This window comes from Phaseolus vulgaris, chromosome 10 (assembly GCF_051622355.1).
Source record: "Phaseolus vulgaris cultivar YP4 chromosome 10, ASM5162235v1, whole genome shotgun sequence".
NCBI lineage: Eukaryota > Viridiplantae > Streptophyta > Magnoliopsida > Fabales > Fabaceae > Phaseolus > Phaseolus vulgaris.
In genome coordinates, this window is record NC_143507.1 from 5,538,271 (window position 1) to 5,565,757 (window position 27,487).

The following is a 27,487-nucleotide window of genomic DNA, read 5'->3' on the forward strand; positions in this document are numbered from 1 at the left end:
ATGCTATGTTTCATGGTGAGTAAAATAAAAATCTTAAAATAGTTAATATAAATGGTTTGATATACTTTTCTCAATAAAAGATTAATATTTGATCCCTAAGTTGGAAATAAAGTCATAATTAAGTGACCTTCTATTTTTAAATTTCTGCACCTATTATACAGGAAATTAATTAAATATTAAATAGAAGTATAATGTACCTTCTAATTTAAACTAAATATATCAATATTAAACTTTGACAATATTAGTGGATGGGAATATATGCATGTAGTGGGTATTTAAAAAAATATACTTAGATAATGTATATCTATAAATCTATAAATAAAGAATTTTAAGAAAATGGTACATTTCAATAAAATTGTTTTTTATGAATAAAAAAAAAGTTTAAAGGTGATTACTATATAAACATAGAAAAAATAATGCACTAAGTAAGGGCCCAACCGGGTTCGAACCGGTGACCTCTTGATCTGCAGTCAAATGCTCTACCACTGAGCTATGGACCCATTTGTCATTAAAAAGAATATTGAAGTTTTCATCTGATTTACAAATACTTTCAGAAATTAAAAATAGATAAATGGATAAATAAATTACAAATTATAAATTAATATTATCTTATACGTAAATTAAAAATAAAATTTTAAAAAATTCTACATATTAATTCATACGTAATCTATATTAGTTGAATAAAGATAAAGCTATTTTTTTTTCTCATTTTCATCGCTTACATTAAAAATTTCATCCAAACAAACTCTTAGTTGGAGTGAGCAGTTTGACAACTTTCAAGCAAATCTATAAATATAACAAATAGAAGGCACTTCCAGGGTAAGTTTTAAAAAAAATTCAAAAAGAAAAAAATTCAAATTTTAACTAAAAATAGCAAGCTGAAACTCATTCTGGGAGTGACAAGTGGCACTCTATATGACTTACACGTGTCCAAAATCCCATTTCTTTAAAAACTATCTTTCTTTATATACCCTTTCAGCCTTTCTCTCTCCTATTACTCAACTTCTCCGATCTCTCTTGGTTTCTTCTTCTCTGCGTTTCCTTTATTCTTCATTTCTGGGTTCTTCATTTCAGCCTTCTCCTTCTGCAGGTGACTATTTCTTCATCTCATTTACGATTTCTTTGTTCCACCGCATAAACATGAAAACTTATTTTGTTTTTCTTATCAAAGTTTCGTTCTTTTCATGTTTAGGATGAACTTTTTTCTTCTTTGGGTTTCCTGCACCGATCTTCTCTGGGTTTCCTGCGGTTCTCTCCTATTTCTCCAGGTTATTATTCTTCTTTTTGGGTTTTTCTTATCAAAGTTTCGTTCTTTTCATGTTTCTACCGTTTATTTTCCTCTTTGTTCTTCACATGCTTGATTCTGTGTTTTCTCATTTACGATTTCTTTGTTCCACAGCATAAAAATGAAATATTTTTTGGTTTTTCTTATCAAAGTTTCGTTTTTTTCATGTTTCTGATGATTTTTCTTCTTCTTTGGGTTTCCTGCGGTTCTCTCCTATTTCTCCAGGTTATTATTTCTTCTTTTTGGGTTTTTCTTATCAAAGTTTCGTTATTTTCATATTTCTACCGTTTATTTGCTTCTTTGTTGTTCACATGGTTGATTCTGTGTTTTTTTGTTACTTTTGACAGCATCAAAATGATATTCATCTACATTTCAGTTTCTGCAGCAACCGGTAGTGGAAGTGGAATGGATTTTCAAGCACCAAGGTGAGATATTTTCCTTCATGTGTTTGTCTGTCCTCATTTTTTTTTTTCATTTTTCACTTTGCTGTTGATTTAATCTTTTCTGGAGTTTTTCCATCTACATTTCAGTTTCTGCACCAATCGGTGGTGGAAGTCGAATGGGATTTTCGTTCATATCAACCATGTTCAAGCACCAAGGTGGATTTTGTTCATCTCATTTACGATTTCTTTTTTCCACCGCATAAAAATTAAATCTTTTTTTGTTTTTCTGATCAAATTTCGTTCTTTTCATTTTTCTACCGTTTATTTGTTTCTTTGTTGTTCACATGGTTGATTCTGTGTTTTTTTGTTACTTTTGACAGCATCAAAATGATATTCATCTACATTTCAGTTTCTGCAGCAACCGGTAGTGGAAGTGGAATGGATTTTCAAGCACCAAGGTGAGATCTTTTCCTTCATGTGTTTGTCTGTCCTCATTTTTTTTTTTCATTTTTCACTTTGCTGTTGATTTAATCTTTTCTGGTATTTTTCCATATACATTTCAGTTTCTTTAGCAACCGGTAGTGTAAGTGGAATGGGATTTTCGTTGATATCCATCTTTTTTTCAGCATCAAGGTGAAATCTTTTCCTTCCTTGGTTCTCATTGTTGTTTTCATTGTTTATTTTTTTTTGCTGATAAAATCTTTAATGGTGTTTTTTTGTGTTTATTTCATAAATCTCATACATGTGTTTATTTTCTTTTAGGATCTTTATCCTAAGGCCAAAAAAAGCTTATGTTAAATTTGGTTGTGGATGGAGGAAATTTTGTCAGATACATGTACTGTGTGAAGACCACAAACTGATCTTTGAAAGTGGACTAACCCCAATTCATATGATGGTGTTGTTAGTGCTTCAAAATTCAATATTGTATTCAGAATTTATTTATAGATAGATGTAATTTCCAAATTGTTGTAATGTGGAGTATAGAAAATTAATTCTTTACTTTATTTTGGTTATCAATTTTGTTTTAAATTTTTATTCGCATTAATGTACTCTTCAGACAAACTTTAACCTTAAGATTATTCGCATTATATTATTCTTCAAAATTCAAATTCAAATCTATAAATACATTTAAAAGTCCAAGATCATTAATTACCTGACTTATTTTGCTGAATCAAATCTTCTTTTTCTGACTTATTTTGCTGCTGCCGCACACTTTTTTTCAAATTCCAAGATTATTATTATTATTATTATTATTATTATTATTATTATTATTATTAATCTGCAAATATTTAATTTTTGATATTTTCAAATTGTTTAATTCCAAGATCATTAATTACCTTTTTGATTCATATATTCTTTTTTCTAACTTCCCACTTATTTTCAATTACCAGATAATCTTCAAATCTATAAATACATTTAAAAGTCCAAGATCATTAATTACCTTTTTGATTCATATCTTCTTCTGAATCATATCTTCTTTTTCTGACTTATTTTGCTGCTGCCGCACACTTTTTTTCGAATTCCAAGATTATTATTATTATTAATCTGCAAATATTTAATTTTTGATATTTTCAAATTTTTTAATTCCAAGATCATTAATTTTTTCTGACTTCCCACCTATTTTCCATTCCCATATAATCTTCAAATATTTAATTATTCATATTTTTAAATTTTACAATTCCAAAGATCATTAATTACCTCTCTGATTCATATCTTCTTTTTCTGACTTCTCTGCTTCTGCACAGTTATTTCCAATTCCCAGATTATTAATTACCTTTTTATTCATATATTCTTTTTCTGAGTTCTCTGCTTCTGCCCCATTTATATATTCATATTTTCAAATTTTACAATTCCAAGATCATTAATTACCTTTCTGATTCAAATATTCTTTTTCTGATTTCTCTGCTTTTGCACACTTATTTTCAATTCCCAGATTATTATTATTAATAATCTTAAAAAATTTTGATTATTCAAATTTTCAAATTTACAATTCCAAAAGATCATTAATTACCTCTCTGATTCATATCTTTTTTTTCTGACTTCTCTGCATCTGCAAACTTATTTCCAATTCCCAGATTATTATTATTATTTTTCAAATATTTAATTTTTCATATTTTCAAATTATACAATTCCAAGATCATTAATTATTTTTTTATTTGTATCTTCTTTTTCTGACTTTTCTGCACACTTATAATTCCAAGATTATTATTATTACTAATAAACTTCAAATATTTAATTTTTCAGATTTTCAAATTTAAAATTTAAAATTTAAAAATTTCAACAACATTATTAATATTAATTACCTTTTTTTTATTCATATCTTCTGCCACACAATATTTGGGATTCCAAGATTATAATTATTATTACATTTGGTTCAAAACTTTTCTAAACTTCTAAGATCTGACACTCCCATTTTCATCCTAAATCCTTAATCTAACATGTTCCCACATAAAAATTAGGGGTACATAATAATAGTCAAATATTTTCATTCCTTGAAGTCATCTTTATCATCAAGGGGAATTGGTTTGTTCCTCCAAAACACAGCAAGAATACTCTCACCGAGCTGCATGAAACCATACTTTCAGTAAACTTAGATCTGATATTAAACCTTTACCCGCATGCGTTGCATTGATTTTTTTGTTTCTATTACCTTCTTGGCTTAAGTCATTAATGTTGTTTCTGTGCTCTTTGTATCCAACCTTTTCTCTTCTTTGATTTCCTTTCCTTTTTCATGAATCTGTCAACCCCACAGCTACTTTCAGAGGTTTGTATCTTCATTTTCCTGTTTTGCTAAGTAAGTATTAAAAAGTTTTCATTTTTTCAAATATAATTTTGCAGAGATCTGATTTGGTTCTTTTGTTTTTATTACCTGATTATGTTAAGCCATTATCTCACTTTTTCTCCTCTTTCAGTTGTTTAGGGTTTCAGTAATCTGTCAACGCCACCGCTACTTTTATAGGTTTGTTTCTTGATTTTCATGTTTTCAAATTGATTCCCCAGTATATCAAGCACCAAGGAAAGATTTTTTCCTTCTTTCGTCCGCATGCAAAAGCAAGAGTCTATGGTTATATGAAATTGGTAAGATTTCTCTGTTAGGGTTTCCACTTTCTGTCTATCTGTGTATTATTTCAGAAATTTCAAAGTAGGGGTTTTTTTTGTGCTAAACAAGAATCATCTTTTTCAAATCTCCTTTCAAAACGTCCATAAAATTCCATTTCTTTGCAAAGTAGGGTTTTCTGATCATGCTGGCAATTTTCAAAAATTGTGTACTTTCAACCTTACTTTTCAAATTCAAACCACAATTTCATTAATCGCAATCCTTGAAGTTTAAATGTTTGCCCTTTTTACAGTTTCGATTTTTTATAGGCTTAATCTCTTCTGTATGAAACCTGACATGCTTAACTTTCTTTTTTTCATTCATTGAAATTGTAAATTTGTTTTTTTGATATTTTTGATAATTTCAAAGTAAGGTTTTTTTTGTGCTAAACAAGAATCCTCTTTTTCAAATCTCCTTTGAAAACGTACCTAAAATTCCATTTCTTTGCAAAGTAGGGTTTTCCTATCATGCTGGCAATTTCAAAAATTGTGTACTTTCAACCTTACTTTTAAAATTCAAACCACAATTTCATTGATCGCAATCCTTGAAGTTTAAATGTTTGCCCTTTTTACAATTTCGATTTTTTATAGGCTTAATCTCTTCTGTATGAAACCTGACATGCTTAACTTTCTTTTTGTCATTCATTGAAATTGTAAATTTGTTTTTTTGATATTTTTGAAAATAATTCCTTACCACCTCCTCAGTATATATATGGGTATGTTTTGTGTTTCACATTGACCATTGCATACTACATTTTCCTTTTACTCAAAGGTCACCCTTACAATGTCTGTGTCAAAACAAAATACAAATTGTGTGAAAGATGTTAATCCACAAAGTGAAAATTGGATCCTGATAGCAAGGGTTATACGTTTGTGGTTTGTTTCTGATTTCAAGAAAACAAAGTTTCCATTCTCCATGGAAATGGTCATACAAGACAAAGATGTAAAATACTTTATCATTTTCTTCCATATTTTTTTTTATTACAGTTTAATGTCATTTTTATTAATCATGCTTAATGTTTGTTGCTATCTTTCAGGGTGATAGAATTCATGTTTCCGTTAGAAGAACTCTAATTTATAAATTTCAAAATGATATTTTTGAGGATAAAGTTTATTCCTTCAATTTCTTTAGTGTGTCTACTAATTCAGGATCTTATCGCACTACCTGTCACCAATACAAAATCAATTTTCAGTTTGGAACCAAAGTAAGCTCTATTGGTAATGATCTGGTCTCATGTCCGAAACCTCATTACACACCAATTTCTGTGTTAAAGGCGCCTGGATTTGATACGGACTACTTAGTCGGTTAGTAATATTCTTTTACTTCAACAGATTTGTTTGAACATGTTTTTAAATGAATATGTTTTTACAGATGTTATTGGAATATTAACTGGTGTGGGAACTGAAAGAGAGCTGAATAGATCAGGGTCAACAACTAAGTTAAATGCAATTTCTATTGAAGCTGATGGGTAAGCTAATATTTTGTACCATAACTAATCCAAAATATTTGTTCTTACAATTGTAATTTTAATTTACAACAGCTACCGCATTGAGTGTACTTTATTTGGTAACTATGTTGATGAGCTCAATGCATTTCTGTCATCTGGAGAGCTGGAAAATATTGTCATCAGTGTGCATTTTGCTAAAGTCAAAATTTTCCAGGGTATGTCAAGTGTTGAATTTCTAATTTATTTATATTTTTTATTTTATTATTTTATTTACATTATATTTTAATTTTAATGTAGACAAGGTTTTTATACAAAATTGCTTGGAATGTACGAAAATAATATATAATGATAAGTCCAAAGATGCAACCGAACTCAAGAAAAGGTTAGTTTAATATATTATTTTTCGATAATTAAAATGTATGAACCTTTCTAACTACAACTTTTACATCTGTAGGATGATTGAAAGTTCGGATTCTCCTACACAGGGACTCAGTCAATTGTGTGACTCTGGAAAACAGAATGTTGAGGATGAATTCATCACCTTCATTCATAGAAATACTATTCAAGGCCTGAAAGATTGCAAAGAGGTATTACTAATGTTTTTTAACAGTGTATTGAAATCGATTATTAATATTTGAAGATAATATTTGAAATCGATTATTAACAGAGGTATTACTAATTTTTTTTTCTTTTTACAGGAAAGCACTTTTGTTATCTTAGCTACAATAAAACATATTGTGTCTGATGACGATTGGTGGTACACAGCTTGCTTATGCGGTAAAGCTGTTTACCCTGATTCCAAAATGTTTTTTTGTGAGAAATGTAACAAACATGTTATCAAAGTCCAACAGAGGTAGTGTTTGTACTTGCATGAATTTATTTTTAATAATTTGTTAATGATTAACTATTAATTATTTTCGTTAAATTATAGATATTATAGATATAATTTGTAAACCTTTCTGTATTTTATATTTCAGGTATAAGCTGAAGCTGCGAGTGATTGATGAAACGGATTCTACGACTTTCGTTCTATTTGATAGGGATGCCACTACACTGATCAATAAATCTTGCGCCGAATTATTTGAAAGTCATGATAAGGTAAATTATCGAACCATGCATTTGTTTATTTATGCATTTAAGAAAAGGTTATTATATTAATTGATATTTTTTTTTAATATTTAGAACGGTGATTCTGGTGTACTACCAAAAGACTTTGATCTTTTGATTGACAAAGCTGTTTTGTTTAAAGTTGGTTGTGTTAAAGATCAATCTCTTAGGTTTGATCAATCATTTCGTGTCAAAAAAGTTTGTATTGATGATAGTACTATACAAAGGTTTTGTGAAGGTCGTGTTGAAAATGTGGTATGTTTCCTAATTTGAGTGTATTCTTACTTACATTTTAACCTTAAATTCGTTATTTATACTGTTTTTGTTTAATTTAATTTACTTATCATTTTGTGAAGGAACTTCATTCTCAGAAGAAACGACTGTGTACTATTAAAGATGTCCAACAGGATGAGTCTTCTGTACCACTTTCTCAGGTAATTATCATTTAAAGTATTAAGTTAAAAAAGTGAATAATTTACTCTTACTAATATGTTTTGCTATCATCGCAGGATTTATTTAATAAATTCTCCACTGAAGCTGCTGAATTGCAATCTAAAACTATTGATTTAGGCAGTGATAGTGTGTTAGGTACTGTTACTGAATTTGTTGCTCCACGGGTTACAAGAGATTTTGCTTCACCTGCTCACACACCTGATGATGATATCCCGCTTAGGGTATTAAGGAAAAATATCAAGATCGAAAAGGGAGTACTATAATTTCATACTATTTCTCTAACGTTTTGTAACTTGAATGATCTATTTTCATGTATTGTGGGCTTTCTTTAATTTCTATGTAGAACATGTTATGATGTATCAGTACAATTCTATTTTTAAAACTGTTTATGTAATATTGTTAGTTTCATATGTTGACATTATCTTTGAGGTACGTACTTATTTTATAGTTCATTTTGAAGTTGTTATATTTTTGTTTTTTTTTCAATTTTATGTCTACATTTTAATTTATTTAATGAGTTTGTTTTTGTGTAATTCATATTATTCCATACTTTTTGTAACTCTATTTTGTAACAATGGTTCTTTCATTAAATATCAGAATCGTAATGGTAAGTGCCTCAACTTTTACTTTTTCTTTAATTCATAAATTTATATAGAATTATATAATATTTTAATAATTATAATTTGTGTTTTTTTTGTGAAGGTTATTGAAATATTCTTTTCCTTTCCCAGGGAATTTTTTCCTTTATTACAGGTATTGTTTTCCTTTATTAGAGTTATTCTTTTTTTCCTCAATTCATTTTTTATACATAATATCTTAGTATGTGATAAAAAATAATTCTTTGTGTAATGATATGTTTGTCCTTACGAGAAAGAATTTTTTTAAACAAAAATTCACCTTACACTCAACCTCTAAGAATTCAAACGGATTTAGAGGATAGCATTAACTACGTGTCAGAGCAATTAATGCATCAGTTCATTTTTTATTTTTTATTTTTGCATCAACTGTCTCTTCTATATCTTTTACACTTTTTTCAAAGTATTCATTTCATCTTCCAAGACTAATTTATTAAAAATTATGGATAGAAGTAATAATTACAGAAGTTAAAAATATTATATTTTAAATTCAATATGAAATTATATTTTCAATTTTAAATTTTAATTACATTTATGTTATTTAATGTTAGACGTTAGGGTTTAAGTATTTAATTTAATTATATGTATATATATAATATGATATATTAATAATATTTAATATGTTTAATATATTTTATATTATATTTATTTTATACTTATGTATATATTTATTTATGTATATATTTATTTATTTATTATTTATTTATTTATATATAATAATACAGTTTTATGTTAACTATTTTAATTTATTATTATATAATGCTAATTAATTATTAATTATACGTATCATTAATATTCATTTTATTTATCTATTGAAATAGTTGTATTTTTATTAATTTTTTATTTTGTTAATAACTTATTTAAACTGAAAAAACACTGTTGTATAAGGCAATGTAAAATGGAAACGTCAAAGAATAATTACAGCTAACACCTAACACCTAACACCTAACCTACTATGCTTTTTAAAGTTTTGTCTTTTCATATTCATTTTTTTTTACTTTAATATTATTTCATTATTAATTATGAATATTTTTTCTTAATTTATTTTACTATCATTATTTGATTTTAATTATTTTTTTAATTATTTAATTTAGTAACTGAAAAGACATGTTGCTTCAGAGGAAATTTAGCGCAGATTTGGGATTGAAAAGGTATGATTGCTATATATAAGTAACGTAGGGCTTTCTATTACTCAGAAACCTATTGCTATTAGTCTTTTATACTTCTTCCCTACTTCTATTATCTTGATCTTTCTTTTTCTCATTGTCATGGCTGTCATTCCCGAAGAGATCGTAAAACTTAGTGGGAAAGGTTTATTTACAACAGTTAACATTCGTGGGGAGGTATGTTTTTGGTTCTTAAATTCCTTACTTTTCATAGTTTTTTCAGTTCTTTAAGTATTTTTATGGTTTTAAAATGGATAGAATGGACACGTGGATCGTGCATTCGCCATCGAGTTTGAAAATGAACTGGAGGAGGAATGGACCCTCAGCGACAGTCAAGGCAATATTCATATAGTATATTATAACAAAGATATACTTTGTCCCCAAATTGTGTATGGATGGTCCCGTCTGAGTGATTTTTATGGGTTTAAAGGTGACCACAATATATTGTTCCGTTACGTGGGTAATAACTCCTTCCATATAACTGTTTTTATGGGGGAGTTATGTGAAATGATTTTGACAAAATTTCTGAAGGAAGTTGAAGGGAGGTTGCCGCTCAACAGTGGCCCCTTTATACATTTTGGCTTAAAGTTGAGTTCGAAACAGGTCTTTGGAGGATATGTGGTAAGTTTACCATCCTTTCTTTTTAAATGGATATTAATATATTCTATTTCTTTTATTAACTACTTATTAACTAATATTTTCGTTATTGTTTAAGGATCTGCCTTCTCCTTTTTCTGAATATATTCGTAGAGGGAAGTTCAAGAAGGTTAATCTACATGGATGGCTAGAAGCTGTTCAATGCACCATTTTCAAGTCCAAGTTTCCTTCCAGAAGCGTTACACTCTGTAACGGGTGGAAACAATTTTGTCGTCTTCATTCTATTCGTGAAGATGACAAAATTATATTTGAATGTAACAAGAAGCCCTCTTCTGATATCAGGGTTCTACTACTGAAGACGTGTCACTACGAAAGACTTAGTGCTTAGGATAATCAGTTATTGTTTTGAACTATATTAGTTTGTTTAAGTTAATTTATTTTTGCAAGTATTGCTTCTTTTTGTTGGGAAGTATCCAGTTTCCACTTTGAGGAAACAAGAACAGTTTATTTTGTTTACTCTTTATTTTTATTTCATTGTGGTTCTGTTTAATTAGCTCTTCTTATTTCTTTGTATTTATTATTTATTATTTCTTTCGTTTCAATATGTATATATATATGCTTTTAATTTTTCATTTCTTATCTGGCATATTAATAATGCGTTGGCATTTCTAAATATGCTCAATGCTATAAGAATTGCTAGTATATTAAAAAAATCATAAGCCTGTTTTATATTTTTGAATGCATGCATATTAATTAGATTTTCTATACAATGTTTATGTTTATATTTTTTATTATTAATTATTAATTATTATGTTATTAGTTATTGTTGTATTAACTATTTTTTTATCTCGAAACCTTTTGATGTACATTTGTTTGTTTTTCAGTATTATTTTTCTAATTTTTCAAAATTTTTATGAATACTATTTCATTTTCAAAATATTTCTTATTTATTTCTGCAGGTGACTTCATAGTTCAATATGAATTTGCCTACAATTCGTTTCTATTGGAAGAAACACACATTTTTTTTATTTACAAGGACTTCATTTGATATAATGTAATGAATTATACTTTTACTTGCAATAATTATTTTGTAGTATTTTTTTTGCAGGTTCAACTTAACGAAGGAAGTTGGTCTTTAATACTTTATTTTTTATGTATACATATCTTATGGGAACATAGTATAAGAAATCGTTTTATTTAATTTAAATTAGTTTAAATTGTAATGTATTGTAATTTACAAGTCATTGTAAAATTATGTAATTTTAATGTTAATTTTTGTGTGTATTATATTTAATTTAATTAAATTAAATTTAAACTTCTGAATTTCACTATTTCTATATTTCTATATTTCTATATTTATATATTCCTCACTTTCAGAATTTTTATATTTAACCAGACTTATTATAATGTTAAAGTTCAATAAAAAAAACAGTTAAAATGTTATATAGCATAAAAATATTATTAAGAAAAATTAAAAAATCCGAAGAAAGGAAATATATCTTATTTTAAAATAATAAAAAGTTGTATAAAGTATTATTTAAGAATTCCAGAACTTTCAAGTAATCATTAGTTCCACTGACTACAAATTTCGAAGTTAAATTAAAAAATAAATAAAAAACAAATTAAAATAAATATAATATTAGTGCAGATTCAAAATAAGTTAAGAACAAAATTTTGAGTGTAAATCATTAACAAAATGAATGAAGAAGTTTCTGGGGAAGCACATAAAGTTGGTTCTATTAGTTCAAACTCATTTGTCCCTTATCATCTTCATCTTCTTCGACATTCATAAGCCAACTGATATCTATATTTTACATTTTAGAAACAATCTTTGTCTCAACATCTTCTTTTTGTTCATTATATTAGATATCAGATACCAGATCTGCTCTCCATGGTGTACTATGTTTCTGCTTGGTTCTGGGAGGTACAACTCAAACGCTTTAGAACGGAAAAGGTAATTAAAGCTTTGATTTTTTTCATTCCGACCATAAATATTAATTAAAGGTGCATGCATTTAAGACAAAAAAACTCTTTCTCTTCTTCTTTGATTTCCCAGTATAGAACTTGGTAAAAATAGGCACTGCAGAGGTATCCATGGAATGGAAAAGGTAATTAAAGTTTGGATCTTTTTTCATCCTAACCCTAAATATTGATTAAAGTTTCCATTTTTAAATGTTTTAAGTTCACAGATTTAAGGTATAATAATTATTTTAAGTTCTGTTTTAGTGAAATTAGTAAATACAAAATGAGAATATCTGTTTTAGTCACTTTTTTTTGGCGGTATACATATACTACATGTTTTTGCATGTTGTGTATTATTTCAGATATATCCAATGGAAGAATTCCTTTTTTTTGTTAAACAGAAAAGCTGTTCTAGAATGGTGCAAACGAAAGTTAGCCAAAGTTCCTTTTTTTTGCTTAATAGGGTTGTGGGATCAGGGTATATTGATGTACTTTATGTTTCTGTTTTTGGAGGTTGCTTCGTTCATCTGTGTTTTAAGAGATGATTGTTCCTAGATAAATGTCCGTCCACATATATTACTATATTTATTATTTACTATATATATTATTATATATACAATCTGATAAATTTATTCCCTGCAGGTTTCCTCTTTCAAAAGTCAACCAACAATTCATTAATGAGAATGCTTAAAGTAGAACGTTGTTCTTTTGCACTGGAATAGGAATTTGTTTTCATATCTTAAAAGTTAAGTTCCCCTTTTTTCACAACAACTTCTACACATGCATTTCTTCATCGAACATTGATACTACCTAAATTTTTAAATTTTTTATTCTTCTTACATTTCGAAGTTTGATTTTTTATTATGCAAAATATAGAAAAATTGTGCAAGTGTTATCCCTTTTGGAAGGTAAATTTTTGGTTTAACATTTTTAAGTATTAAATATAATTATTATATAATTATATAAATAGATATGATTATTATATAAAAATATTACACATTTTTTTTCAATATTTTAATAGTTAATTAATAAATTTATTATGTCAAAGTAATAACATAAAAGGGAGTCCCGTGCGTGACCATATACCGTCAAAATTGGCGCCAAAACAAAGCTACTGTGAACAATATATTTTACATACTTACTGCTGAAAACAGTACATACTTTTATGGCTGAAAATATTTGTTCTTACTACAATACTCCCTGAAGTTCAGTCATTCAACTTTCAATAGTTATGGAGAAACTGAAGGAAAATATTAATAGAAGAAATAGCATTCTTAGCCTTTCTCAAACAAATTCTAATGCATCAGGTATACCAACTAGAATGTATATTTATATTTTTAAGTGTCATATATACATACATATAGATATAGATATATATTTCAAAATTATTTTTAGAAAACAATTTCATAGTCTATTATGATCTATATATAATCAACTGTCACGCCAATTTATGGTAAAAATATATAAAAAATAAATGGTATGTTATAGTTCTTAATAGATTTATTGTTTGTTTATGATTTGACCTATTTTTTTAAATGATTTTTATTTTCCAGAGAATCAAAATCCAAACACAACATGCATATCTGAATCCCGCAATGGTAAGCATAAGTTTAAGCATATCTGAATCCCGCATTTTTATTTATCATTTTCACTGTAATTTTTTTTTTTTATTGCTAGCAGCTGATAATGGAAAAGATGCCAGAAGAAAAAGAAAAAATATATTGTATGAATTGCGAAGAGAGAATGTCAAAACAACAGGTAGTCAACATAATTACCTTTTTTTTATCATTAATAATACTAAATGTCAAAATTTATCCATGTATTTTTATTTTTAAACAAGTTAATCCAAATGCAATACACTTAACTCATAATTCTATGAACTTAACTTTACTGTTATCTAATTTTTTTATTATATATTTAAAAATTAGGTTCATAAAAGAAGTTAATAATCACTTATGATGTAAGAGTGAATCAACTCTCAACACAATTTATGGTAAAAATATATAAAAAATAGATTGCATGTTATAGTTTTTAACAGCTTATTATTTTACATGGGTTTTATTCTCCAGAGAATCAAAATCCAAACACAACATGCATATCTGATTCAAACAATGGTAAGTATAACTTTAACAATATTCTTTACTTTCAAAGTACTTTATCCTATTTATATATGATTTTCGTTCTAATTTTTTTTTATTTTAGTTCTCGATGATAATGGAAAATATAACAGAAGAAAAAGAAGAAATATATTATATGAACTGCGCAGCAAAAAAGTTAAAACAACAGGTACTGAAACCTAAATACCTTATTTTTATATATATTTAGATTTAAATTTAGATTTAAAATATAATTAGCATTATTTGTCATCCCTTTACCTTATTTATCACCAATTATGACTTATTGTTGTAGGTGGAAGTACTCCTAACTCATGTGAAGATCTTGGTTCTCCAACATCAAGAATTATGATAACAAATATCCCAATTTATGAGAAGTTTACTCCCAACAATCAATTAATGCATTCAGCAACCAAAGTATTGTCATCAATGAGTACTGTTAGTAATTTAGAATTGCTTCAAGGTTAGTGAAAACGTATTATAAGTTTTATTCATAACAATTTAAACTAATACTACATCAATAAACATTTCAATTTTTATATATACTGTTTTTGTGGAATCATTTTTTTTTATTATTAATCAGATGTTGCCAAATCTGCAAAGGTAGAAGAGGGAAACTTCATTTATGGTCAGCGAGAAAAGGTTAATCCAACAAGAGGTAATAACAGTGACATTTTATTTCATAAACATTTTATATTACTAAAGTCAAATCTTATGCCTAATTTATTTTTTTGTAGGTCAAACTATTGTGAACTCAAGTAAGAAATTTTTGTGTCAAAGTTCTCAAAATACAAGCATAAATGATTCTATCTGTGCAAAACTGACTCCTGACAATGAATTCAACACCATGCATTCAATTCCAAAAGTATTATCATCAATGAGTACAGTTAGTAATGAAGAATTTGGTCTTACGGTGCAACTTCATGGTTAGTTTTAATGGATAATTCAACTGTTTTCATTACAATTATAGTACTAATTTATGTTTTACTATATTTTTTCTAAATAAACTGAAATCATTAAGTAGTAATAATTATCATATATATATGGTTCAAACACACTCAAATGCTAAAGTTCTTCAAATCATTTTTCTAAGATTAAGTTTAATGTAAAATAATTTATAAGTTCTTATATACTGATGTTAATTGATTTATCTTATTCGATCACTCATTGAAAGTTTTTGTTTTAGGTCAAAGTACTCTTAAATCAATTCAGGATTTTGATTCTCAGACATCTGGAATTACAGGCTCAAATTTCCTTTCTTCTCATCAGCTTACTCCTAAAAATCAGTTAAACATGATGAATTCTACTACCAAAGCAATGTCATCAATGCAAACAATTACTCATGGAGACATTACCCTCACTCAACTTCCTCATGGTTAGTTTACGACCAGTGATTCGTTATATTTGATTAAACTATCTAGCAATGGCACATTATAATTTTATTTCTTTATTTTTTGAAAAAAAAAAATCTTTGATTTTGTGCACATTTGGGTAAAGCTGCAAAATGGTGATCAAGCTAGAGGTAGTAGAAATATAGACTGAATGAAAATTCATTTAATGAAAAACATTTTTTTAACAAAAATCATTTTGTTTTGCAATTAGTGACCCCTAAGAGTCATGTGAACGTGATGGATGCAACTTCTCAATCATTGTCATGTTTACAAACAATTTGTACTACCCCTAAATTTCAAGGTTAGTTCAGGAAACCAATGTAAATGATTTTTCGTTTATCTTTTTTGTCAATTAAATTTCAAAATCATACTCATGTTTTAGTACTAATTATTTGTTGCTTTGGAACATATTTTCTCCAGGTAATTCAGTTGCAGGGAGTTTAGGGTATGTATTTAGTAACACACTAAACTTACATAACAAGTCCGGTACACACAGTGTTGAAATCATTGAATCAGTGACTCAGAGATTGAATTTTGACGAAGATATCCAAAATGAAGAAAATAATGGTACTAAAAATTGTTAATTTATAATTTTTTTTTTTTTAATTTTGTAACAACCACTTTCTTTTATTATTTTTTGTTTCAGATGACACCAGACAAGTTTTTAGTTCTGAATTATATTCAAAAGCTGAAAATGAAGGTGCATATCTTTAACTATAACTTCTTCACTTCTTCATCAAACTAAATCAATTTATATCAGAAAAGTAATAGATCACCTTTCTTAATTTTCTGAAAATAGCTACTGTTGAATTTGGACAACCTACTATTCAATGTGAATACTGCTTGGGCGAGGTTTGGTATGAAGAAAGATCTCAGAAATCTAAGATTTATGTTAAGGTTGATTTTTCTATTTGTTGTCAAAAGGGAAAAGTACAACTCCCTTTCTTACAAAAACCTCCTAAATTGCTGTTAGATTTATTAAATGGGAAAGATAGTCGAAGTCAACACTATCTACAAAATATTAGAAGTTACAATAGTATGTTTTCATTTACTTCAATTGGAGGGAATATTCACTCTTCGATAAATGATGGATCTGGCCCTCCTCAATTTATTCTGCATGGACAAAACTATCATAGGATTGGAAGCTTGCTCCCCAATAGTGGATCATCTCCTAAGTTTGCACAACTTTACATATATGACACTCAAAATGAAGTGTCAAATAGATTATCTCACTTTGGGTATGTGTTATTTTTAGTTACTTTACTGACTTACTTTCTATTTACTGGATTAATTCAAAGATTATTTTTAATGATATATTTTTAAAAATTGCATGTAGGTCAAAAGTGAAAAATGTGACGTTTGACAAATCCTTAATTGAAGATCTTACCAAGATGATTGATGACAACAATGTTTTGGCCAAAACTTTTAGAAGAGTAAGAGAATTTCTACATGATGATGTAAATTCAGATTTTGCATTGAGGTTATTTAGACACCGATGCAAAGATCCAAGAGTGTACAATACCCCTACAACAGATGAGATAGCTGCATTAATTGTGGGTGATATGAGCAACATGGAAGTAGGGCGAGATATCATAGTGAAAAAATATTCAGGACAAATGTATAGACTCCATGAAACACATACAACCTTTATTCCATTACAATATCCATTAATATTCCCCTTTGGAGAGGATGGGTATCAAGAACATATTCCAATACGGAATTCTGGAAGTAATAGCAGAGAACGTAAGAGAAGTCGTATTTCATTAAGGGAATTTATTGCATTTAGAATTCAAGAAAGAAATGTGGAGTTTGGGAATATAGTCCATTCACGTCGATTGTTTCAACAATTTTTTGTTGATGCATATACAATGGTTGAAGCTCAAAGATTGTCTTTTATAAGGCTAAACCAAAAAACAATCCGTTGTGATATTTTGCAAGGCGTACAAGAAGCAATGAATCGAGGAGAAACAAATTCTTCTGCAATTGGAAAGCGGATAGTTTTACCTTCATCTTTTACAGGAGGAATGAGATATATGTTCAACAATTGCCAAGATGCTATGGCCATTTGCAAAACATTTGGATATCCGGATCTATTTATCACTATTACCTGCAACGTAAATTGGTCAGAAATACGTGACTTTGTTACCTCAAAAGGATTAACTGCTGCTGATAGGCCAGACATTGTTTGTAGAGTTTTCAAGATGAAATTAGATCAAATGATGATTGACTTAAAAAAAAATGACTATTTTGGCAAAGTTAATGCAGGTAATCCACATTAACCCATATTTAACAGTTTGTTTGATTTATTATTATGTATTACATTTTGAAGAATTTTTTCATATTCTTTCAGGTATGTACACTGTGGAATTTCAAAAAAGGGGTTTACCTCATGCCCACATACTACTGTGGTTGGATGGAGAGAATAAGTTAAGAAATCCAACAGATATTGATGGAGTCATTTCTGCAGAATTACCCGATGCATTTTTATATCCTAAATTGTCAAAGGCAGTGACAACCTACATGATACATGGCCCTTGCGGGGTAAGTCGAATAAGTTCACCTTGCATGATTAATGGTAGATGTTCAAAATTTTACCCAAAGAAATTTAAACTGTTGACTACTATTGATGAGGATGGATATGCATGTTATAAACGTCAAGATAATGGAACATTCATTCTTAAAAATGGAATTAAGTTGGACAATAGAAATGTTGTGCCATATAGCCCTTTGCTACTACTGAGGTATCAAGCCCATGTTAACACAGAATATTGCAACAAATCAAATTCAATCAAGTATTTGTTTAAATATGTGAACAAGGGTCCAGATAGAGCCAATTTGAAAATTACTACTACTGATAAAGACTCTACAGAGACCCCAGTTATTGATGAAATTAAACAGTATTATGATTGTAGATACATATCTCCATGTGAAGCTGTGTGGAGAATATTTTCCTTTGATATCCATCATAGATGGCCTCCAGTTCAACGATTAACTTTTCATCTATTGTATGAGCAACCAATTGTTTTTAAAGACAATGAAGACATTGATGAAATATTGAACTTCAATCAACATAAAACAACAATGTTTTTAGCTTGGTTTGAAGCTAATAAAATTTATCCACTGGGAAAAAATTTGACTTACTGTGAATACCCTAGATTTTTTGTTTGGATGGCAGACAGAAGAGAGTGGAAGCCAAGAAAAAATGGTCTTAGTATTGGAAGGTTAACATATATTCCTGCAGGGTCAGGGGAATTATATTATCTGAGGTTATTGTTGAATTATCAAAAGGGTTGCTGTAGCTATGATAATATCAAAACTGTTAATGGTTTCATTCACAAAACATATAAAGAGGCATGCTATGCAATGGGGCTATTGGCAGATGATAAAGAGTTTATTGATGCAATTATAGAGTGCAGTGTCCTTGCTTCAGGAAATCAGTTGAGAAGACTCTTTGTTACCCTTTTAATGATGAATACTATGTGTAGACCAGATGAAGTGTGGAACAAAACATGGAAGTTGTTATCAGATGATATTTTATACCAAAAAAGAAAGGAGTTTGTCCTACCAGGTATAATTTTATTATTTTATTTGAAATTTATAATTTATAATTTTATAATTGCTATATGACATATAATTTCTTTCCTAGGTCTTAGAATTGAAGATGCTCAAATTCAAAACCTTTGTCTTCTACAAGTAGAAGAGTTATTAATTTCAAATGGTAAGTGTTTGAAAGATTTTCCAAGTCTGCCAGAACCTATTCATTCTGATTCCTTTATTTATCAAAATAGATTCATTATTGATGAATTGAATTATGACAAAATACAAATGTCTGAAATGCATTGTTCTCTTTTTCAAACTCTTACTCCTGAGCAAGTGGAAGTTTATGAGAATATAATGACAGCAGTCCTGTCAGACCTTGGTGGATTTTTTTTCTTATATGGTTATGGGGGAACTGGAAAAACTTTCATGTGGAAAACTTTGTCCACTGGTCTTAGATCAAAGGGGTTTATTGTTTTAAATGTAGCTTCTAGCGGTATAGCTTCTTTGTTACTTCCAGGGGGAAAAACAGCTCATTCTACCTTTTGCATTCCTTTTGTAATAAATGAAGAGTCAACATGCAATATTCCTCAAGGAAGTCTTAGGGCCAAATTGTTGATCAAAACGAAATTAATTATATGGGATGAAGCCCCAATGATTAATAGGTTATGTTTTGAAGCCCTAGATAGAACTTTAAGGGATGTCATGAGAGCTGTAAGTGAAGAAAATGCTCTTAAACCTTTTGGTGGTAAAGTAATTGTATTGGGAGGAGACTTTCGTCAGATATTACCTGTTGTAAAAAATGGATCAAAGTATGACATTGTGAAGGCAACAGTAAATTACTCTGACTTATGGAAACATTGCAAAATCTTAAAACTTACAGAGAATATGAGATTAAAGAGTGATACATCAATTCAAAGTAAAACAGAAATAAAAGAGTTTGCTGATTGGATACTTCACATTGGAGATGGAGATATGGAGTTAAATGAGTTGGGACAAGGAATGATTGAAATACCGGAAGAGAATTTAATTTTAGATGTTGAACAACCTTTACTGCAGTTGGTTGAGTTTGTTTATCCCTCCTACATAAACAATGTGACATCTGATGATTCTTTTGATGATGGTGCAATATTATGTCCAACAAAAGAATGTGTGGATCAAGTGAATGAATTCATTTTATCATTAATACCAGGATCTGAAGTTTGTTATTTAAGTTCAGACAGTCCTTGCGAATGTGAAGAACAAGAAAATGCTCAAGCTGAGTGGTTTACAACTGAATTTTTAAATGAGATCAAATGCTCTGGAATTCCCAATCACTGTGTTAAATTAAAAGTCAGAGTTCCAATAATGCTTCTAAGAAATATTGATCAAGCCAATGGACTTTGCAATGGAACAAGATTACATGTAACTCACTTGGGGAAAAATGTTATTGGTGCCAAAGTTATTACTGGGAAAAATATAGGTGATCAAATATTTATTCCCAGAATGAACTTGACTCCTTCGGAAACAGGTTTGCCATTTATGTTTCAAAGAAGGCAATTTCCAATATCTTTGTGTTTTGCCATGACAATAAATAAAAGTCAAGGTCAAACTCTGAATAAAGTTGGTCTATATCTATCCCGTCCAGTCTTTACACACGGACAATTATATGTTGCTCTTTCAAGAGTAAAATCTAAGAAAGGGTTGAAGATATTGATTTTGGATGATAATGGTATTCCCACAAATTTCACTACTAACGTGGTTTACAAAGAAATATTCGAAAATGTTTGAAGTATTAACTTACAGCGTTACAAATGAGGTATGAAATTTCTTTATTTATTTGAAATATATTTTTATTTATCATATTTTTTTGTAATATATGAACAACAATTTAAGAACTGATATACACTATCTCTTATAGGTTTTGATCAATGCTTTTGTTTGACACAATTATTCATGGTCATCTTGAAAGTATGGTACGTATCTTTTATTTTGACATATCTTTGTCAAGTTTGCTTAATTTAATTAATGTTTTACAGGAATTACTTATAAGAAGTAACAGTTTTGTAAAATTAAAGTTCAGAAATGATGAATCTGTAAAGCACTTGGTGACGTATGTTTACTTAAATTATTAATTACATAATTTATTATTACTATTACAAATATCGTGTACCTATTTGTGTACTTAATCTTTTATTCAGGCTCTTGAAAGGCAATGTGAAATTCTTGATTTATGGAGTCAAATTCTATTGAGGGTTGCGTACTGGATGATCATATCTCATTCAAGATATTAAGGACAACTATCAACATTGATTCAAAAGGAAGTAATTTTAATGAAGAAATTTGATGTAGTATTAGCACTGCTTGGACAGTTTTGCAGTATATTCGTTACTCTCTGCTTATTATTTAATTTATATTCACACTATATTTTGATGATTTGTAGAATTACTATTGCACATTTCTTTGTATAATGTTTTGGTCCCACCACAGGACACAATGTTTCAGGTACTGTTAATATTAGAGTTAAAACAATTTCTTAAATTTCAATACGTTTATATATTATATATATAAATTTTTATTATTATCTTATTTTAATCAGTATTTTTTTTTTATAACTGATATAATTTTTTTTTATCTAGAATATTTCAGGTGAGTTATTTGTTTCAAGAACCTTTACAGGTATTGTCATCATTTTTGTGTACATTTTAATAGTTTGTTTTATTAGTAATAACTATGTGTTTTATTAATTTTTAGCGTTTTTACTATTTGGACACTTTTAATTTCTTTGTGTAATGTGTTACTGTGCTCAAATTATATCTTAAATCATAACTTATACCTTAAATGATTATATAAGTTACTGTGCTCATATTATATCAACATTATGGTCCACAAGATAAAAGGTAGATCATTTCTTATTTTCAAGCTTTTTGTTTATTGATAAATGGTTGCATTAAATAGCTATCAGACTAATTAAGTCAATAATTTATTTTATTCTTTTTGAGATAGAGTGTGCCCTTTTTATTTTCCTGATACACTTTTTTCGAAATTTATTTGCTTTTTCCTATGCAAAACTTTTTTCGAAATTTAATTGTTTTTTCCTATGCAGAGTTTGTGAAGCAGGTAATCATTTCATCCCAATTTCCAAATTTAAGGATTTCAAAATTTATTTTTTTAAACAATCATTTATTTTATAAATTATTTAAATTTTAACCGTTGGATTTACATGCTTATTATTATTATTATTTATGTCAAATCATTATATGTTGTGAGAATTGATTTTTTTTCTGGGACGAATTCTTTTTATGTTATATTTCTCATCATCAAACTTCTTAAAAATGAACAAATTCATTATTCAAAAATATTTATTAAATCAAACAATTTTTTAAAATCAAAAAAGATATTTAAAGGCTTTATTTATTGATAAATGTGTGCTTTCCATGTATCTGATAGCAATCAACTCACAATTTTTCAGATTGTACTTTTTTTAATTTAGTCTGACTTGCTTGATTTTGTATTTTTACAGATACACGTGGCTAATGTAATCTCTCTTACACATTTCTCAAAATATTGATTCCTCTTCCCTATCAGATTTGGTAGATATAGATAATCATTTCAACATTAAACATTAAATATTTCGCTTCCCAACAACCGTACTCATTTCTACCAAATCTTCTATAAAATATCCTTAACCCTACTTTTTTTCTGGTGCTCTACTACTTTGTTTCTGGTGGTTTCTCTATTACTCTTTTTCTCTTCTACTGAGTTCTTGGTGTTTTCTCCACTACTCATTTAATGGCGCCCAGTGCTGAAGAAATCATTAGACTTCCAACAAGAGGAGTCTTTTGGTGCATGAACAGCCGTGGTGAAGTATGTATATTTTTTTTTTTTTCCAAAATTTCTTCTTTTCAACATTGTCTTCATTTCCTGACCTTTTTTTTTTCTTTATTTCATAAAAAATAGCTTGGTTATGTAGATCGGGCTTTCGCCATCGAGTTTCAAAAAGAACTGGGAAAAGAGTGGACACTGGCTGATTCAGAAGGAAACGTCCATATAGTGGAATATAACGAAAATTTATTGTCGCCGGAAATATTGAGTGGATGGTTTAATTTATTTGATTTTTATGGTTTCATAGATGATAACTACATTTTATTCCGTTATGTGGGTCACAACACCTTCCATATAACTGTTTATATGGATGACGTCCCTCAGAGTGGAGTAGATCGTTATTTGGAAGAAATTGAAGGGAAGGAACCCTTAAGCATTGGTCCCTTTGATCATTTTTCAATAAAGTTGTCTCGATCAAGTATCCAACTCAGTTATCTGGTTAGTATAAAATTGATTTATTTCAAAATGCTCTTTATTTTATTCTACTTTATTTCTATTTTCTTATTATTTCGATATTGTTGTAGGATCTTCCTGCTAAATTTTCACAATATATTCGACAAGGGAGATTCAACAAGGTTACTCTGCATGGTCTACTAATGAATGTGGAATGCAAGATCTTGAAAGGGAAGCCTCCTTTTAGACGGATTAAACTTGGAAAAGGGTGGAAGAATTTCTGTAGTCTTCATTCTTATCGTGAAGGAGACAAGATAATCTTCGAATGTGATACGAGAAATCCTTCTTCTCATATCAGGGTTTTGTTACTTACTTCTATTCACAGTTTAAGTTATCCTGCATAATTTCGGTTATTATTCTCATAGCATAATAGTTACCAAGGACTAAGAAAGCTCATACATATTTATGTTTCTGCTTGGACTTTTTTGGAAAACTGAACAGTTAGGTACTCTTTATGTTTATATTATATTCACTATATGTTTCTGTTTAGTATTGTTCATATTCTATTTGTTCATCTGTTTATTTATAAATTTGTTTCATTATCTGGTATATTTATAATAGGTTGGCATTATTACATATGCTTAACACTATAACAATTGCCAGTATATTAAAGTCAGAAAAATCTTTTATCATATTTTTTATTATATATATTTTGTGTTAATATTAGAGAATGCTTATATTCGTTTTATTCTTTGTATATTGTCTATTATTAATTAGTCATTCAAGTATTAATTGTTGCTTTTTTTTTATATAGAAACATGATGATGTATATATGTTTATTATTGTTGTATGGTTTTTAAGATCTTTAGTTATTTATATAATAGTATTTCATTATGTTTTAGTTGTATTATATTACATTACATTTTAATTTAATTTAGATCATAAAAGGTGAATTCATAATTTAATATGATTTTGCTTACAATCTGTTTCTTGAAGAAACACACATTTACTGAGAGTTTTTTTGTAATAATTGTACTTGGTATAATCTCCTGAATTCTATTTTTTAATTGTAAACATTTTTTGGAGAGTTTATTCTATTTTTTAATTGCAAAGATTTTTTGGAGAGTTTTTTTGCAGATTAAATTACAGGTTGAAGATAGCATGAGGTTGGTGAAGAGGACTTCAAAATGAGAGGACTTCAAAATGGATACATAGTATTAGATAATTGTTTATATAATAATCTATTTGTTCAAAATATTTTATTGTATTGATATTGTAATGTATTTATTATGGCCAAAATATATTCATGAATTTTTAATTATGTTACATTATTTAAATTCATTAATATACTAAAATTATATAAATTTATACTATTGCAATATATTTAATTTCATTTCATCAAATTAATAATTTATATATATCTAAATAAATTTATTATTTTTAATATTAATATTTAAATATAAAAATTTCGAAAAAGTCACGTGCGTTGCACGGTCAACCTACTACTATTACCCACAAAGTAAAGACTGTGAACTTTGTAAATGGTGATTTTTCCATATCAGTAAACTTTGTAACTATTGATTAATATAATTGATGACTTTTCCTAACTAATTATGTCGAATCTCAAGGTTAGTCTTTGTTGTGTTAATAGGCTTGTAGGATATTCGTTAAAAAAAGATAAATAAATTATACTAAACCTTGAAAGAAGTTTAAATAACACTGTACTTTACTTTACTTTTTCTTTTTAAAATTATATGTATTATCGTTAATCTTTTTGGGTTAATAAGAAGTTTATAGGGATTTTTAAAGAAATGATTTTTTCAATTTTCTTTGTTAACTCCTCTGTTCCTTACTGTTGAGATTCATTATCTGTAATTTTTCCTTCCATGTAAAAACATGTAACATCATATATTTTTTTAAAAAAATAAACACAAACCAGAAAGTATGGTAAGTTAGTATTTTTAAAAGTTTCAATAAAATTTTATAACTTATAACCATTCAAAAAATTTCTTATATCTCTTAATTTATATCACAACACATTACACAACAATCAAGTATCTGTTCTCAATTTTCATATCACGTAATACCATCACAACTCATGAATCATGATACTTCATCCATTCCAATGTACTAAACAATCAAGTGTTTATTCTCACATTCACCATTTATGTCAGAAATTCACTGGCATACTACAACAAATAATTGATTCTACTTTTGAAAGACTTAAGCATTGGTTCAGACTCAGAGATCTGCACATGTGATGGTACTCCTCCTATGATATCTCTCTACACAACCACATAAACATATGAACCAATCCAACCCGTATGATAGGGTTAATCCATATGATATGCTCTTACCAGTTGTTTTTCAAACCATAGACTCAATCATATGAACCTTCTTTGACTCTCACCACCTGATAATCTTCATCTATATGATTCCAATATCCAAGTAAAGTCAGGGCATCTCCTTCTAGACGAATCCCTAATCAATGCACATCCTAACAATCTCAACATGGTATTTTCTTTTCTGAAAATATTATGTCTCGATCACATTTCTACATGATTCATAGTTAATCTCACTCATCAACATTAATCACATAACATTTCAAATTTCACAAATCAATTGAATATATAACTAGTATTTATTTGGATAAATGTTAGATTTACTTGTTTTAAATACTTTAGTTGCATAAATTTAATCAAATATTGGCCTATGAAAGTAATAATAATTTATAATTTACAAAAATGATAAATTTTCAAAAGATTTAATTAAATTTCATGACATATAAAAAAAGAAACAAGAGGTAGCTGAACGAAAATAACTAGTGTTGAGAAATTGGCTTGAGCTCAGGGAGCTGGAGCTTGATCCCAAGAAGTTGTTGTTGAGCGCAAGGAGTTAGTGTTAAGCGGATTTGAGGCAAAAAACAACCCCAAAAATTATATCTAAATTTGCTTAAGTGGAAGGAACTGGTGCTAAGTAGGTTTGAGGCAAATAACACCCTAAAAATTGTATCTTAATTCGCTTGAGCACAACAAGTTGGTCTTAAGTGGACTTGAGGCAGAGAACATCTCCAAAATTGTGTCTCAATCTGCTTGAGCATAGAGAATTGGCGTTGATCGTATTTGAGGCAGAGAACAAGTATATCTCATTTAAATCAAAATTTGACAAGTAAATTCAAGAATTAAATTTTAAAATACATCTTACAATCAATCTAAACAGTCAATCACTTATGAATTTGTTTAAGTTCAAACCATTTTCATCAAATAACATCTATTTTACTTAACAAAACAAACCTTACAAGAGAATTTTGGAACTTGTGACCACGTGATGACTATTTTACGACAAGTGTACTGAGTCAAAAGTAATAAATTGTCCTAAGTTCGAATATCGAACCCACAAGGAACAGTTCTAAACTCAAGTATAAAATTCATTAAATATAAGACAATGTTTAAAAGTTTGTTTGAAAGGTTGTTTGTATCATGATGTTTTAAGAAATTAAATAAAAGCAAAGTAAATGATTTGTATGAGTCAATTGGAAAAATTGAGATTGAAGTTCATCCTTCCTACTCGTTTGTATTTTCAATGAATAAAAACATATAACATTCCATCTTGATTGACATTGATGCACATATAAAAATCTTTCATATTTATTTCTCGCATACAAAATTATTAAGAATGTTTCATGAATATCGATTCTTCGCATATTAACAGATGTTATAAAGCAATTTACATTTGAAATATATTCCTACAATTCAAATATGTTAAGCATTATCATTTAGGTCAGATGCATAAAAGTACTTTCCAATCAAATCTAAGGACCAAAATAATGAATAAAGATTAAAACTTTAATAATAAAATAACAATACCAATTATCAATTTAGAACAAAATATTATAAATAAATATCACCTCAATACATAAAATTTTGAACATATTACTCATATTTCCAAAGGAAAGAATTAGCCACTCATATTGGTCATTACATGGAAAGTAAGAAAAGAAGATCCAGGGTGTTTCTTCTTGACAATTGCCTCCTCTAGGGTTTTATATCTCTCAAT

General features: G+C 28.2%; 1 protein-coding gene, 1 long non-coding RNA gene and 1 other non-coding gene across 3 annotated transcripts; 2 read left to right on the plus strand and 1 right to left on the minus strand.

Annotated features, from left to right (window-relative positions):
* Window positions 1-428: 428 nt before the first annotated feature.
* TRNAC-GCA (transfer RNA cysteine (anticodon GCA)) lies at window positions 429-500 on the minus strand. Its single transcript has one exon. It is a non-coding gene; the product is annotated as a tRNA-Cys (tRNA).
* A 1,319-nt stretch (window positions 501-1,819) lies between these two features.
* LOC137819766 (uncharacterized) lies at window positions 1,820-2,630 on the plus strand. The gene is made up of 3 exons (XR_011082389.2): window positions 1,820-1,884; window positions 2,049-2,126; window positions 2,241-2,630. It is a non-coding gene; the product is annotated as an uncharacterized LOC137819766 (long non-coding RNA).
* A 10,733-nt stretch (window positions 2,631-13,363) lies between these two features.
* On the plus strand, window positions 13,364-20,944 carry LOC137819153 (uncharacterized). The gene is made up of 14 exons (XM_068622916.2): window positions 13,364-13,439; window positions 13,686-13,730; window positions 13,813-13,890; window positions 14,542-14,709; window positions 14,830-14,904; window positions 14,984-15,172; window positions 15,433-15,621; window positions 15,849-15,938; window positions 16,058-16,204; window positions 16,284-16,337; window positions 16,437-16,875; window positions 16,974-17,902; window positions 17,988-19,205; window positions 19,284-20,944. Exons 1-14 carry the CDS (start codon window positions 13,364-13,366, stop codon window positions 20,942-20,944), a joined length of 5,358 nt encoding a protein of 1,785 aa, XP_068479017.2.
* Window positions 20,945-27,487: the final 6,543 nt, after the last annotated feature.

What these genes read in the sequence shown, in the direction of transcription:
- LOC137819153 (XM_068622916.2), top strand. Translation starts at nt 13,364, where the DNA reads ATGGAGAAACTGAAGGAAAATATTAATAGAAGAAATAGCATTCTTAGC. An exon ending in AACAAATTCTAATGCATCAG is followed by an intron (nt 13,440 to 13,685) that starts GTATACCAACTA and finishes TTTATTTTCCAG; the next exon opens with AGAATCAAAATCCAAACACA. An exon ending in AATAGATTATCTCACTTTGG is followed by an intron (nt 16,876 to 16,973) that starts GTATGTGTTATT and finishes AATTGCATGTAG; the next exon opens with GTCAAAAGTGAAAAATGTGA.